This window comes from Periophthalmus magnuspinnatus, chromosome 1 (assembly GCF_009829125.3).
Source record: "Periophthalmus magnuspinnatus isolate fPerMag1 chromosome 1, fPerMag1.2.pri, whole genome shotgun sequence".
NCBI lineage: Eukaryota > Metazoa > Chordata > Actinopteri > Gobiiformes > Gobiidae > Periophthalmus > Periophthalmus magnuspinnatus.
In genome coordinates, this window is record NC_047126.1 from 31,692,526 (window position 1) to 31,709,395 (window position 16,870).

Here is a 16,870-nt window from a genome sequence, read left to right on the forward strand (position 1 = left end):
CAACACCTCTACTTTTTCATGCAAAGGAACAATATGGTTGAGCTGGCTTTTAATAATTACAAAAGAAATATAAGAAAAAATATGCATGCAACACTAAGCACTTAACATTGTTGTATTTATTACTGCAATAATGATAAAGTGCATGAAGGGTATATAATAATAATAATAATTGTTTACTGCCATAATTATAATAAAATGTAACTTTATTTTTACTGCTAGCACACTGATGAATGTAGACTGTACCAAATAAAGAGTGTATACAGCTCAGGACGATATAAGGCAGAGAATTGTGTCTGTGGAAAACTTTACATTGTGTTTAGAAAAGATAAGAGGACACGGTGATGCTGTCAGATATACTCTTTATTTCATTTTGGTTTCTGTGTTTAACACTTAGGCGTTTGCATTCAAATCGATGCAAAACAATTTAGGCCACTGGTTTGAAAAAGAAACACATTTTGAGAAGAAAATGAAAACAAATGTTGACTTGATTGGCTACTTTAGAGTCCTGGAATTATGGGTCTTTCTGCACTCGTTTCTTTTTGGTTATTTTATTACCAACACGCTTTGAGTCGTAACTATGGGCTTAAACGCACTTGTGCTCAGCTGTATTGTCTTAGCACTCCTCTGTGGTTTGTCATAAGAAAATAATGAGCCACCGATCTTTGGTTCAGTGACTCATTTAGTTTTCAGCAAAAGCCTCGGGCGACATCTGTGAGGGTAAACACAACCAACAGACTACACAAGGTTCTTCGAAACAATGAGAAAATAACAGCATGGACTGGCCCTGAGCCTGTGCACTTGTACCCTTTAGTCCTGGTGGAGGAAACTTAAAAATGAGAACACACAGGTGCCCCGTTTTGTCGTGTGGAGAAACATACAACAGAACTTAGTGCAAAGTCATCTCAAACAACCACGCACAGCTGACCAGCGCTGTCCTGGCTTCATAAATTAAACGTGGGATCAAATAAAACAACTTTGCTGCAGATTTTGGAGCATATTACCAATGCCCCATGCACCTCCTGTCCTCTCTTTTGTTAGAGTCCATCTTAAGAGGCTGTAAGCACTGTCATCAGCCCAACTGTTTTAGCTGTCTCTCATGCGATTGGCACTTCTCCACAGCAGCGCCCCAGCTTGCACATGGTCCAAGGCACAAAACACGCCCCTGTCTCCCCCCACGCTCTCACTCCACTGTCAGGGCTGGAGACGATGCATCTGAAGGTAGCGTCCCGGATTTGATCTTTTAACCTTGCCTCATGGACGCAAATGTTATCTAACCTTAAGAAAAGAGTTCAAGCAAGAAAGAGAGGGATGGGAGAGCAGGGGAGAGGATACAGAAAAAGTAATTTAATCTTATTTTGTTTATAGAGTGATTCAGTACCAGTCAGGTGTGTAGTGAGAATGTTACAAGTATGAATGAGGAGAGTATGTGACTTATCAAATGGTTGGATCTGATTTGGGAAGAATAGCTGAATATTATTTAACACTCAATGAAAGATCAAGATAATCAGGAGAAAATTGTTCTTTAGCTGCCAGGGTTAGATGTTTATTTGACATACTACATACATAATATATTTGGGCCTATTAAAAATACCATTCATTGTATTCAGAGTTGTGGTTTCATACTTGTTTGTGAGATGTCATTAGACAACACTTCAAAACATCAATTAAATTCATATTTTTATATAAAGCCAGAGGTCACAGGCCAGAGGACATTTTGAAAATCCCAAACCAGGACTCATGCCAGGGAGTATATTTGTTTGAACATCTGGCATCAAATTGTTGGTCAGAAAATTTAATACGTTAATAGTTCTGCGGCCTTCTGTGTGTTTTCCGTGCATCCATGTTGCGGCATTAGCAGTGACTGAGCAGTACACCCTAGGGCAGGGGTGTCAGACTCATTTACACAGAGGGCCACATCAACAAAATGGTTGCTCTGAAAGGGCCAGGAGTAACTGTAAGATAAATGTAAGTAAATGTAACGTAAAATAACTGCAACTTTTAAACCTTTTCTATATTTATTACTTGAAAAATGGCTGTATAACAGTGTATCTCCTGATAAACTAATATTTTAAGACAGTTATACCTTTTAATTTATTTTTTCGCGGGCCACATAAAATGATATGGCGGACCACATTTGGCCCACAGGCCTTGAGTTTGACACGTGCCCTAGGGCCTTTGCGTTCATACCCTAGCTGTCTATGTAAGTGAATAGTGCTGACCTTCTGCAGCTCCTCCCTGAGCCAGGAGGGCAGAGGCTGTCCGAGGCGGTGCAGCAGCTTGGACAGTTCCACATTGTGCTCCCTGTAGTATCGAGACAGATACACACGAGCCTGTGTACACAAACACACAAGTGAACCCACACGCACATTAGCAACAGATGAAGAGATGGGGAAAGAAAGCACCAATAGGAAGCCAGCATGCAAAGGAATGTGACAGGAAGAGCAAAAATGGTCATTCAGAGTCTGGGCTCATGTCACATTGCAAAACTGAGCTGGAGGGCATGTCAGAATTCCAGGAGAAAATATGTCTTTAAACTGTCAAATGAATTACGTTCAGACGTTGTTAGTGTTAATATTTATGTAATTGCTGAATGCATTCACAGAACACATAACTGGTTGGAGTGTTTGTCCACTGATCTGAAGGTTGGCGGTCAAATCCCGCTCTTGACATCACTGATTGAGCGGTCTGATCCACTGACCCACAGTTTAGCAGTGAGATTCCAGCTCTCAGAAACGAATGCTGTCATTGTGTCCTTGGGCAAGACACCTGACACATCTCTTCCCCAGTGTCTGTGTATACTGGTGTGTGAATGTGTGCGTGTGAGTGTGTGTGAATGGGTGAGTGGTTTCTTGATGTAAAGTGCTTTGAGTGACCTGAAGGTGAAAAAGTGCTATACAAAAACACATACATTTTGTCAGTTGAAGTGACTTTAAGACACCAGATTTACATGGGGCATTTATGGATTCAATCTAAAGCAAAAATGGTTATTTCTTTCAAAATGGTTAGTCACCCATAAAGTCATCTGCCTCGAACACTACAGCGGTCATAAATAGACAATAAACTCCTGACAATAAATCAGTGAGTCATGTAATTACAATTGTTGAACTAATCCAATAATCACAGCTTTTATTGTCCTGATAATCTGGAAACACGTGTCATACGCTAAATAAAAATCTTTAATTATACTTTGCACTGTTGCCGTAGCAATTAACAAATCATTCTATCTTTTAAATGGTGAAATGTCCTCAGAATGTCAAGAGAAAGTGAACACACACAAACAGCTCATTTGATAATAATGATAAGAGCGTCTCATCGCTGTACCAAGCATAGACCTGTAATTAGAATTTAATCTACGGTATAAACTAGACAGGTATTTGCAGTTTAACATTGTATTTAACTGATTATATGTTAAGTATTAATCAAATGTTGTTTAATTAACTGAAACCAGTAATCTTCCATAATTATAATTATAATAATGTCATGGTTACAGTACACTGTGTAATGACATGAAGAGCGTTTTGATTTGCAGCTCCATATTCATGAATACGTCAGATTTCAGTGTTTTTCAAATATGGTAAAGGTGGGTAGTACTGTACTTTTCTGCCAGCATATGTTTACTGCTACTTGAGTGATTTTATATATATATATATATATATATATATATATATATATATATATATATATATTTTTTTTTTTATTTATTTATTTATTTTTTTTAAGTAACAGTAATTAATTAATCATTGGATTTATAAAGTGGCTTTCAAGACACACAAAGAGCTTTAGTGCATTATTCATTCACTGCATACATGGTTGGGGTAAGCGGAGGTGAGGCTGCTCATCTGCACCATCAATCACCACTCATTCACTCAACACTCGCACACGCATCACTTCATCCAAGTACAAACCAGACCCGGCCGTGGTGAGCAGGAGTGTGTCGTACTTGTTGTATAAAACCGTCCATATTTATTGTATCTATTGCACTGAAGTATGGGGATGTGTGTTTATTCATTTTCCTTTTACAGAAAAAGAGCTGTAAAAATCACAGGTGAAGACAATATTTCTACACTTTTGATGAATTAGTAGAATATTGTATTTTTTAAAGTCAGAAAGTCTTGCCTACTACAACAACAATAATGGAAATACTGTATATATTTCAATCAAAGCCAATGGAACAGTCTCTGATGTGTGTATTCTTCTCTACTTTTCTGTATAAATAGACCTATTACACAATACCACACAGGTACTATGTTAAAATATATGTTTCACTTGCTTTAACAGAGATGCAAACTAACATTTCTATCTAGAAATTCAACATTGCATCTTATTTCTTAATTTCAAATTACGGAAAGCAATTAGCATTTATCTGATTGTAGGTACCTTTGAAAATGTAAATGTAACAGAGTTTTAAACATTCTCATAACACTTTAAAGGGTCTATTCGGGTGATCCCTTTGTCATTTCAGCTGCAGTTCAATCCCAGAGATTTATGGATTGCATTTTACTCAGATCTCATGGCTCCCCCTTGTGGCCGCTATGTCACTCTCCATATTTCATAATGAAGTTGTAGTTTTCTTATTGGCCATCACATGCCTCTGTCTTGGGAAATATGCTACAGATTCTGGGTCATGGGCTGTCCCTTCTTCTCCATCAGTATCTTCGCAGTACACAAGCATATCTCAGGTTCCTCGCAGTACACAAACATACCTCAGGTTCCATCGGAGGGTACTTTCTTCCTTTGCTCTTCCCCAAACATTTGGTCTTTCCGCCTTCAAGGAGCTGACACCAGAATCCTTTCTGAGGGTCAAACCTAAAAGCAAAAGAGATTACACAATGATGACAACTGGGATGACTTTGTAAAACACCTACAGAGGGTTAATCCAGCAATACAATATAAAGTAGGGTTTCTTCTTTTTTAAATTGTCAGTTACACAAATGGGACTTTTTAATTAAGCATTCCACAGCCAATGCTAATCCTGGTTTGGAATTTCTGAGGCTCATACCTAAAACCAAAAGAGGTTACACAACGATGACAATTGGGACACACGTAAAACACTTATGGGGGGTTAATTCAGCAATACAATATAAAGTAGGGTTTCTTCTTTTATTAATTGTCATTTACACATTTTTAATTAAGCATTCCACACCCAATACTAATCCTGGTTTGGAATTTCTGTGGGTCAAACCTAGGACCACAAGAACTCACACAATGAAGACAAATGGGACACACGTAAAACACCTACGGAGGGTTAATCCAGCAAATCAACATAAAGTAGAGTTTCTTCTTTTTTAAATTGTCAGTTACACAATTGGAGCTTTTTAATTCAGGAAATACTAATACTGGTTTGGAATTTCTGCGGGTCAAACCGAGGAGCACAAGAGATTACACAATGAAGACAACTGGGACACATGTAAAATATCTACGGGGGGTTAATTCAGCAATACAATATAAAGTAAGGTGTCTTCTTTTCAAACATTACAGGAATAAATTTGTCTATTTTTGTGTAACATGGTCAGAATAAGTCTGTATTATTTATTTTAAGGAAATTAATATTAAAAGCTGTTTTTATTTATTTTAAAACAACAAAATACGATCAAATATAAAGGAATTTTTAAAGTATTCCCATTATTTTATTTTATTTTTTATTTTGTGAACGACATTCTTCTTCTTGTAAGTATAACATCAAAGTACATAGCAAAAATATATACTTCCAAAAAACTATGTGAAACAGAAGAAGTTGTCAAACTATGTGCTTTGTAATTTATCTTTCATGTGACCAAAGATGACAGGAATTACAGGAACCAGGACAGAACAAGAATTAGGAAATGGAATGACGCTGAGCGAGTCCGACGAAAACCTGAAAACCCTGCGTGAACATCACTGATCTGAGTTCAACCACTTCATGTCGTTTACAGGCTTATAAAAGAAAGCTTGTTAATAGCGTGTTAAAAGCGTGTTAATATGGCATTTTTACATATCTAAATCTTTGGCAGAGATGAGGAATAAATAACTGATAATATCACAGTAGTTATTTTGGAGATAAACAAAATACCAACTTTATCTTATATAAAAAATACAATACATTTCCTTATCCATGTTGTGCAATACTTGAACTTCAACTTTTACAGGCTTGTTTTTGCACATTTCTGATGGATTGCTACGTTGTTGTTTGAATTGTCATTGGGATAATAATAATACAACAACAACAATAATAATAATAATAATAATAATAATAATAATAATAATAATAATAATAATAATAATAATAATAATAATAATAATGACCCACAGATTGACGGTCCAATTCCAGCTCCCACAGATGAACTCTGTTGTTTTGTCCTGTTCTGCAAGACACTTAACCCACCTCTCCCCCAGCGTCTGTGTACACTGGAGTATGAATGTCTGAACAACACTGTGTGAAATGTACACTGCCTGGCCAAAAAAAACCCCCAAAAAACTCACCACCAAAAAAAAAAAAACCCTGGTCATTCAGTATATTCAGGTGTCAGCTGACCTCATTCAGCACAGACTGTTGCTGAACCTAGACCTGATCAACTGCAGCAACACCAACCTATTTGCTTAGTTAAATCCAGGTGGCAACACTTTTTTTTTTTTTGGCCAGGCAGTGTATATATAAAGGACTAATGTACTTCATACACTCACTGCTTGTTAATCATTGATACAGAACATACAAGGTCACATGAGTCATAAGTTGAAGGACTGGCCAGAACTGAGATGGGACAAAGAGCTTTTGGCTGTTTTTTTTTTTCTTTTTCAGTATTTTAACAGGGCCCATAAAAAGGAAAGACTGCGTACTCTCACTGGGCTCTCCCTGTATACATAAAAACAAAATAAAATAAATAGGTGAGCGTTTCCTTGATGTAAAGTGCTTTGAGGTGGAAAAACGCTGTATAAAAATGTTTGTGACCAACTTCATTTCATTTGTTTTTGTCCATTTTTGCCCTGCCTTTTGTTTAGTGACATATTTTCATTTTTATGATATAACTTTAGATCCGCTCAAATTAAATGTCAAATGTTCAAACACGAGCCGATAAATGCGTTACCTCTTGAGTTTAGCAGAAGGTTAAGTGGCTTGAACGAATAAACTGGCAGCTTCAAACAGCAACAATGTCTGCGTTTTACATTTAATATTCAAATGTTTTGTCTGTGAGGCTTCTTGTTTGTTGCTGTCGGCCATTTCTGTCTCTAATTGCCACTCATCGAAGAATAAACGATTAGAAGGGCAAATATTGTTCTGTATCTATACGCATGAGTGCTCTAATAAAGAAAAGTTAAGAGGATCCGGGACTCCAGGACAGCGCCGAAAAGGAAAAGAGGATTAAACAAATGCGCGGTAGATGTGAGTATCTGTCAGCCGCTGCCAAGTCGCCAGAATTAGGAGAGAAAGGAAAGATTAGGCTTTTGTGTAGCTCGGCCTTTAGCCAAAGCACACGCACTCATTATTCTGTCAAGATGATTGTGTTTGCAGACATATTGGTATGCATGTGCGCGCGGCAGTCTGGATGTCCCTGTCTGGAGGTTGTGAAGGCTCAAGAGCAGATCGCCGTGTGATGAGAGGTGCTCCACGAGTAAACAGTTTACCTCTGGACACTCCTCCACCTAAAGGTCACGGGTGGAGGGGCTGGGGAGAGAGACACAACTCTGCGAAAGAGTTTCAATATATTCTTCATGGGATTTGTGGAGAGCTCCATTTTGGTTGTTAATTTAAAGTTGCAAAGTTATAATTTCTACAAAAGTCAAATTGGTGTTAACCTGCTCAGTCAGTTTGAACTATTTTAAACAGCTCTTAGCCTTGGTCATTCCTCTCTGTGATTAAATTGTAGATAAATTAAGTTCTCACATTGGATTCTGGCATATAAATAAATTGTAAAAGAGCCAGTCTTTTGGCTCTTTCGGATCCCTGAAAAGAGCCACAAGTCCCATCACTAGTGTCCAGTATCACATGACAAGTAGAATTCTGTACTCCTGCATCCGTACATAAAGTATAGTTATTATCAAATACACATATTACTACTACATACATACCAGGGCTGCTTTAACATGGTACACAGTATAATGAGAATTATAGATGAAATATATGAAATGATTTTTTAGATAACACAAAATGTTCTCTTGTGAACTTTAAGCCATGTTATAATGCTGTTCCCTCCTCAAAAACAGACCTGGAGTTGTGTTTTGTTTCATTCACACATGTTTGAATAACACTTTATTATTAGTCCATCTACATCTCCAGACCTCAAAATGTTCTGTTCCACCTTGTGATGTCATGAAGGTTAGTGTTCAAGTTAACAGCTCCTCTTACCTTTAGCTCAATAGAGATCTGCAATTCTAGCTCTGAAATTATCCAAATGATTCTAGTGAAGTGTATGGAGTTTGAAAACACAATGGAGCGCTTGTATTACCACATGATGACATCACAAGGTGGAACAGAGTGTTTTCTGTTGGAGAGAAGAACTAAATATACAAATATACAAGGTGTGTGTGTTAAACATATTCTCTATACATTAATACACATCAATATGCAAACTTACTATTTGAGTTTCTGTAAAGTACTATTACTATAAAAATGTGCAATTCAAAATATAAGAAACATTTTGAAACACAAACATATTTGATTTATGTATTATTATGTATTAAAATGTCTTGTAGTAACTTATGTATCTTATTTCCTTCAGAAAAGCTAAAAACTGTTGTGACCATAGTGCAACATAAGACCACACACCACTAGATGTCAGTGTTTCTACAGATTGAACCCTGAAAGTTTCAGCTGTAAAAGAAGCATCAGTGACACTCACGTGAGGGCCTGGGAGTAGTTAAAGTGAGGAGTCACTCCCAAGAACTTCTGCACTTCATCCATTACAGAGGCTGGGTCAGATCTGAGCTGGTGACCATCAATGATCATCACCTAAACACACAGCAGTATTGAAACAATAGAATACTTTAGAAAAATGTGAAACATTACAAATGATACAACAAAATATAGTGCGAGTACATTGTCAATAAATGTTAAAAGTTACTTTTTGTGTTCAGATTGAATTCAGCACATTGTGCTCTTTTTTTATATGAGAGGCACCAATCCAGGTTTTTCTGATACAGATACTTTGAAAACAGAACTAAAAACAGATACATGCATGTTATGTAACTGTTATTTAATCTTCAAGTATAAAAACAGCATTGTATAAATAAAAGATCGAACATGGGACGCTAAACAGTTTGAAGCCACCCCCATCCCTGAGCACATACACATATCACAATGTGGGAACTTCTCTCTCCTTTTTATTTGTATTTTTCATCTAGATTTTACATCTAAATTTGACATTGTACAAGCAGTGGTTAAATCACTGAACTATGGTTCAACTCCATATACACTGAGCATGTATAATTCAGAACAACATAGTGCTGTGTTACATGTGAGCGTGTGGAGTCAGCATTCACCTGGTTGGCAGAGTAGTAAGTGAGCCACCTCTCGAGGTGTGTGGAGTACAGACCCGGGTGCAGACAGCGGTTCTGCAGAGAGCGCAGCTCAGCTGGAGCACCCGCTTTAGCGCTGATGACATCATAAAAGGTGAACTTCAGGGCGGCGTGGTCCTCATGGGCTCTCTGATGCTTCAGCCGCAGAGGATAAAACAGAAATTGTATATACAATATTCTGGATTCCCTATTTCTTATTACCTCAGCAATTAATATTAATTTACTTCTAAAACATATTTTTAATTGGTTATAGATTTAGATCTAATTTTTACATTTATCAAATAGATAAATCTGCCCTATTAAATACACATCATAGCATGAAATCACACTCAATTCTAATCAATAGAGAAGTGGAGCTGAACATGATGTAGTGTGCACGTTTGTGAGGCTGTACACATGTAGTGTACCTGGTACCAGCTGTAGGCCCTGTCAGACGGGTTGATGAGCAGAGTAATGATCTTGGCCTTGGGCAGCAGTGCAGCAGCTCTTTGTGGGGTGTCCTCCGAAGGGAAGTAGTTAGCACTTTTCTCAAAGAGAAAGTCTGTGCTAACATTAGAGGGCACAGGGAAAAACTCCATGTACCTGGAGCACAGTAAAGAGGAGAGAGTGTAAGGCTTTAGTGGTGACACACATCAGTGATAAACATAATATCAAAGAGCTCAGCACACATGCTGCAATTACACACTCTCAAAGTCAGGTACAATTTCAAAAGTCAAACGCTCCAAGTGCCTATTACTGCATTATTCTGGTTTTACACTGCCATCTCCAAGATGCAGTGTCATTTAAACAGTGGTTAATAAAGAATCCTCAGTCATTTCTGGATGACTTTGGGAAGCAACAGCTGTCTCTGTCAGTAAGTAACCCTTTTATGGGTCAATTTAAGCAGCCATATGTCTGTTGGCTTCTGGATGCAGACTGCGAAGGATCATTTTCAAGACGATGACAAACTCAAGTGCTTAATGTATCATTAAGTCTTCTGACTGGTTTCAAAGTGCTGTGTCCTCACAGTGGCTCCTTTCACTTTTCCCTACAGCAGGTAAACAGAGGCCTCACCAGTCGATGCCCTTGTGGTAGTTGTTGGTGTTGAAGAACTGGACCTCCTCGTATGTCTTAGGACTGGGGAAGTTACTGGAGATGGAGGGGTGCATGAGGAGGAAGAGATAAAGTGCTGTCGTCCCTGTAAGAAAGGGCATAATTCATAAGTGGCTCGTTAATTCAGCTGAGCAGAGAGTCGAGCGCTGTGTGTGTCTGTGTGTGAGAGCTGTCAGCACTGATCCATACCACCACTTTTTCCTCTGAACCAGATTTATATCTTGCCGAGAATACACAGTGTGCGCATGCGTATGTGTGCACATGTGTGTGTGAGTGCATGTGTGTGAGTGTATGTGTGTGCGGAACTAGCCATAAAACGATTCAAAACTATTTGACACCAATCCGCACTGGGGCTGCGGTCATGCCCTCTGTCTCACCCTCAGCGGCTCACTTCTCCTTACACTTATTCACACATCCTGCTCCTCTGCCCTTGCCCACTATCCAATTTTCAAACACAGAGATTGCACCGCAAAAAATCTTCAATAAAATTAAACATCTGTGTCATCATCCAGTACAACTTTACAAAAACACAAGATGGTAGCACTGGTGATTATAGTCAGCGCTTTGTATTTCACCGACAGGAAGAACAAAGAGACACAGGGGTGAGCGGGGCTTTATTCCAAGGCTTTTAAAGTAGATAGTACGCGGGTGTAAAGAGGAGTGTAGCCCCTCTCTCCTTTGTCTCTGTCTGAACCAAAGAACATAGACTGTTAACTGAATGGACTCTGATGTGGAAGCTCCCCACCTGCACGCACAAAGCCCCATGCATGTATGTGAGTGTGCGTTTAAGCCATTTTTACCTGTCTTCTGAGGCCCCACCACCATGAACTTGGGTAATCTGTCACAGGTTTTCTCTTTGGACCAGATGTCTTTATGCCGTTTGTCATCACATGGATTCTGCCGGAGCACAAATGAACACTTTTAAACATAGCGGCAGAGCAAACAAGCTTACATAATGAGGTTATATCATTACAAAGGCGAAAGCTACAGAGAGACGGTTCAATATGGGCAAACACACCTGCCACAGTGGGTTTCTTTGTTGTGGGAAAAGCTGGAAGTACTTGTGGGCGAGCTGCAGGGGGGGCAGGGTGTGCAGGTGGAGGTTGGTCCAGGAGCGCAGGAACGAGGCCAGGTGGACAAAAGTGTACAAGCCCAGGCGGTCATTGCCGTAGTTGGACAAGTGTGTCATGAATATACTGATCTACAAAACAAGAACAAAGACAACACAATGATTCATGTGGGATATTAAAGCAGATCTATTGTGCTTGTGTCTGCTCTATAGTTATAATCTGCGACACCTGTGGATCACTATGTTATATTTGTTATATTTTTATTTATATATATAATTTGCACATTTGGAGCTGACGTCGCCATAAACGTCATCACAACAAAGAGCTGTGGAGCTGTTGGCCCCTCCGATGAATAGCTACAGATCAAAAATAAAATAAAACCAGAGAACAAGCGAAGTACAGAGCAGTGGGTGTATGCCGGTGGCGGTGAAAACGGGGAATATGGTGATTAAAGATTGCTCAAACATGCACAAATCACTCCAAAAACAACTATGAGTTTGTAACGAGAATGGGAAACCACATTCACATGGTTAAAACCTCTAAAAAGTTTTGCCAAATACATCTGCTTTAAAATAGATGCATTAACAGAACAGACAGCAGAAGGATCACAGTTATTGGCCGTATTTCTTTCGCAAATAATTCAAGTGTTAAAAACATGCTGGAAAAATAAATACATATGTCAGACTATGATATTCACAAGTACTTTTTGGCAATGCACAGTACCATGTTAATGATTTCTGAAAATGAACCATATCGTCGGTAAAATAACGAATGATGAGACAAATTTCAATACAATTCAAGTTTATTTAGTAACATTTAAGTGTTTCACATAAAAGTCAAAACAAAATAAATATACGGAACCAAAAAACACTAACATATCCTGTGTAGCTAGTGTTAAATGCCAGGGCGAAGAGGTGGGTTTGCAGTCTCGTCTTAAACTGTGTTAAAGACGGTGAGGATCTGACAGGCAGAGGGCACTATTCTATAGTCTGGACGCTGCTACAGAAAAGGCTCTGTCACCTCTGGTCATGAGCCTGACTTGAGCTGGTTACAAAGTGCACGTAAAAAGTTGCACTTGCGTAACGTTTCTAGTGTAAAGTTTGCCACCTGTGTATCTCCATGGCTTTGTTATGGCTTTGCCTGGAATGTTCAGAGATGCGGCATTAAACTATGTCCATGAACATGAGCATATGATGCCACAAGATGAAGTTACAGGTCAGGTCTTTGGAGAGGCGAATCCACACGCAGTAAGGATGTGTTAGTTTGTTTGTAGTGCAGGTACAAATGTCCAAATCAAGGTACGTATAATTCAGCTAGTTGGACGTATTAATGAGCATAAACAATGTCCTCTATCAATGCTGGATTTTTAAAATTGTATTTATATAAAAACCTATGAGGCTGTTTTGTATTGCATGAGTGTACTCGGTGTGCTCTTCTCATTACTACACAATGCCCATGGGACCACAGATGACTATAGAATTAGCAATGACTTGTGTTGTACATGAAGCAGACTTACAATGTGAACCAAATCACACCTGTCAATCAGAGCGTACGATCCCTCATTAAATAAAACAAGAACAAGCCTGAAAAAGACCAAAGATACAGCAGGCCATTTCTTTTATATTGCTCAAGTCAGAATCTCATTTCCCCAGACCCTGTGTTACTGAAGGACTGAGTAAATCTAATTACTTTGTTGTGACTGCAGCAAAGAGTAAACACATTATTTCTCTGTGATGAACTGAAAAAGAGAATGTGTCCAGTGCCATCAAACTGCACAGAATAACTTTTTGTTAAGAAAGATTATACAACTTTTAAAGCAATCCAGTCTGAAGTATTAGACAAAGGAGAGATAAACTGTGATTGATGTTAAGTGAAGTTAAGGAAAGAGCCACAATACTCATAGCGCCTGTGCGATGACAGAAAACTCACTTAGACAAAGCTCTTTTACAGTCGCCATAGAGACACGATGCCTAACACAAATACTACTGCTAGTCCACAGCTACTACTAATATCATGATCAGACGCAGAAAAAAAGCTTTATGTCATTGTCATTAAGCAGAATAGGCTCTGAGAATAACAGCGCCCGGCGTCCTCACTGTCGGCGTCACGACTTCCTCTCCTGTTCTGTCTCTATGAGGTTTATGCAGAGTCATGCTAAAATTAATAAATATTTAAAGATGAGGCGGTGGACAGGGAGCTGCGTGTGGATGTCACTGACGATATGTCAAACACGACACAAATAAAACACTGTTAGAAAGAGAGAAGTTTGTCTCGATGTTAACGCTAATGCAATTTGAGGCATAGTAAGTATTAAAACAACACTACAAACTGAACGATTCTACATTTAAAAACAATCAAGTAGTCTTTTTTTTAAATTTGAATTGTAATAGGTTGTTTATTTTATGTTTTCTGATTTTAATAAATGTTTTCCCTGATGATGGTATCAGCCTGATACTGGGAATAGGAGTGGGACTTAATGTGTTTTCTTCTTCCTACTCTTTTTTGAGCTTGTATAGAAACAAATCTGTGAGATGTGCTTTGGGTGTGCCTGATGCGTGTGCTTGAAATAAAATAAAAAATAAATAATAAAAAACATATAAAATAAAAATAATTATAAAAAATAAAATGATGATGATGATGATGATGATAATAATAATAATACATAGATAAATAAATGCATAAATAAATACATAAATAAATGAAAAAATAAACAAACAAACAAATAAATACATAAATAAATAAATCAAATTTGCAGATATGCTGCACTAACAGGCCTGCCTTGATAACAACATATATATCATTACAGAAACGTACATAAATGATAATATCAAAACTATTTGATGCCACTGACACAACAACAACAATGCAACATAATCCCATTAAATAGTTTTAAATCGACAGAAGAAATTATTAGAAGTCTTAACACAAACAGCAGACGCACACCCACGCTCACTTCCTGTTTGGAACATGGCGGCTAGCGGGTTAGCTAGGTCCGTTTATATATACAGTACTGTCTATTTTTTCCTTATTTAAATGTACGCCCTTATTTTATTGCATCATAGTTTATATTATTATTCTTTGTTTAATGTTGCTCCGTAACACCGAGGCAACTTCCTTATTTGTGTATTTTGTTCCTAGTTTGTTCACCGACAACGGCAATAAAACTTATTCTGATTCTGACTCTGAGAAAGATTACATCTGCCAAGTTGAGTGTGTCTGCAGAAAACTCCCCAAAGCCACTGGGAGAAGGCAGAGGTACAGCGAGACACCAGTTAGACGGTGAGCGTTAATGTGTGCGGCGAACACAGCGGCAGCAGCGATAATGTGTTGGTCTAGGCTATCTGTCCACGCCTCAGTGCTTTTATGGGCTGATCAAAGAGACAAGCAAAGATAGCAGCTATACGGACTAGCGGACACCTCCTTTTGTGATTGGAGGACTGGACAAGAATGGGGATAAAACATCACCAGCCATTAAGATATGAATTATTAGACTGCACTGAGCACGTGTGAATTCTGTATTTGTGGAACAGGCCTCCCGGTGCGAGTAACAACACACACAGACACACACACGCACACGTACACACACTGTGAATTAGCTGGTGACAGGGAGGCTGCCAGGGGATGCTGAAGGTTGCCGTAGATACAAAGAGACACAGTGTCGGTGAGTTTGATGGATCAGCGTCCGGCCGACCTGGAATGCCGTTCGGAATACTGATGATTTTCCAAAAAAGTGACATGTGTGAAAGAGAGATGTGGAGTGTTAGCGAGAGAGACAGAGAGAGAGAGAAAGAGGGGACAAGGAGGAATGGGGGAGCAAGTATATACATGTCACAAAGCTCCTTTATTCACGTATTTGTGGGGACGACAGTATCATCTTTCACGCTGCTGAGCTCGTGTGCGGTTCTAAGCGTCCGAAGATGTCTTATTTCCGAAACCATCTCTTGTTAGCGCTGTGGTACGAGACATTGTTGATCTTAATGGTACATCAAATCTGAAAGAAGACAGATTGCGCTTGTGTGTACTTTGTCTATGCGATACAGTATAGTTCGCAGTTATAATCTTTGGTACTGTGGTCATTATATTATAATTTGGACATACATTGGACATTGTAATCGCAAAAATCGACTTCCGCGCTGACCAATGGGAGGTGACGTTGCTGTAAATGTCATCACAACAGCTGTCGGACCCTCCTACGGATAGCTGCAGGATTTTATTTTTTATCAGTTGTGCAAAAATGACTACACGATGCTGACGAGTCCTACGCGTATCACAGATTAAAAAAATAAAATTGGAAAATGAAGTACGCACAAAGCAGTGGACGTATCCTGGTGGAAGTGAAAACACGGATTAATCTGCAATATGGCGTCTTGAAAATACCAGATTAAAGATTGCTTGAACATGAATCAGTCCTAATACAACTTCGGGAGAGTAAAGTGTGCAGGGAAAAAACGCTCTGAAAAGTTGATTCTGCAGAATACGTCTTTTTTAAAAATTCAGGAATCCAAAAATCTTCACAGAATCCAAAATTAATAATCTGATTTGATCTAGTTAGAGTTTCCGTATCAAGTTTGTGTCGACTTTACGTTAATTTGAATTCGTTTTAGTCTGGGTTGCTCAATCTTTAGACCAGCTTTGGAAAACTAGTGCTACAAACTGGCAAAACCATGACACCTTCCTACACTTGGTAATTACCGTGGCAACACATACAGTAGCACATAACACTGCTCTTCCGAACACGTCTAAGTCCTGATGTATTTGTGAACATGGCAGCAGCATCCTTCACGCCCGTGTGCCTATGTGTGCTTGTGTGTGTGTGTGATTGTGTGCGTTTACAGCTGTCTTATCTCCGCTCTCACTTTAGGCAAACTAGCAGAGCTGCACCAGGCCTTGTCTACTTCATATCAATCGGGCTGATGTCAGAGCAACTGTGTGGAACTGCTGTTAAAGCATCACACGCACTCAAGCAGAAACACAACACCAGAACAGCAAGAGCACGCACAAACACACAACACCAGAACAGCAAGAGCACGCACAAACACACAACAGCATAACAGTAAGAGCACGCACAAACACACAACAGCATAACAGCAAGAGCACCCACAAACACACAACAGCATAACAGCAAGAGCACCCACAAACACACAACAGCATAACAGCAAGAGCACGCACAAATACACAACACCAGAACAGCAAGAGCACACACAAACACACAACACCAG

The 16,870-nt window shown here is 38.9% G+C and overlaps 1 protein-coding gene across 2 annotated transcripts in view; it reads right to left on the bottom strand.

Annotated features, from left to right (window-relative positions):
• Positions 1–342: 342 nt before the first annotated feature.
• ndst3 (N-deacetylase/N-sulfotransferase (heparan glucosaminyl) 3) overlaps positions 343–16,870 on the bottom strand; it is a 67,672-nt gene continuing 51,144 nt past the window's right edge. Inside the window, exons 7-15 of one of the 2 annotated variants that reach the window (XM_033972580.2) lie at positions 11,600–11,782; positions 11,382–11,478; positions 10,543–10,666; positions 9,897–10,071; positions 9,454–9,624; positions 8,814–8,923; positions 4,704–4,806; positions 2,220–2,330; positions 343–1,270 (exon numbers count right to left, since the gene is read on the bottom strand). In XM_033972580.2, the coding sequence (XP_033828471.1) occupies positions 1,241–1,270; positions 2,220–2,330; positions 4,704–4,806; positions 8,814–8,923; positions 9,454–9,624; positions 9,897–10,071; positions 10,543–10,666; positions 11,382–11,478; positions 11,600–11,782 (1,104 nt within the window). In that variant the 3' untranslated portion in view covers positions 343–1,240. Of the gene's footprint in view, positions 1,276–2,219; positions 2,331–4,703; positions 4,807–8,813; positions 8,924–9,453; positions 9,625–9,896; positions 10,072–10,542; positions 10,667–11,381; positions 11,479–11,599; positions 11,783–16,870 lie in introns of both variants that reach the window. The other variant, XM_033972587.2, reaches the window with a different exon arrangement.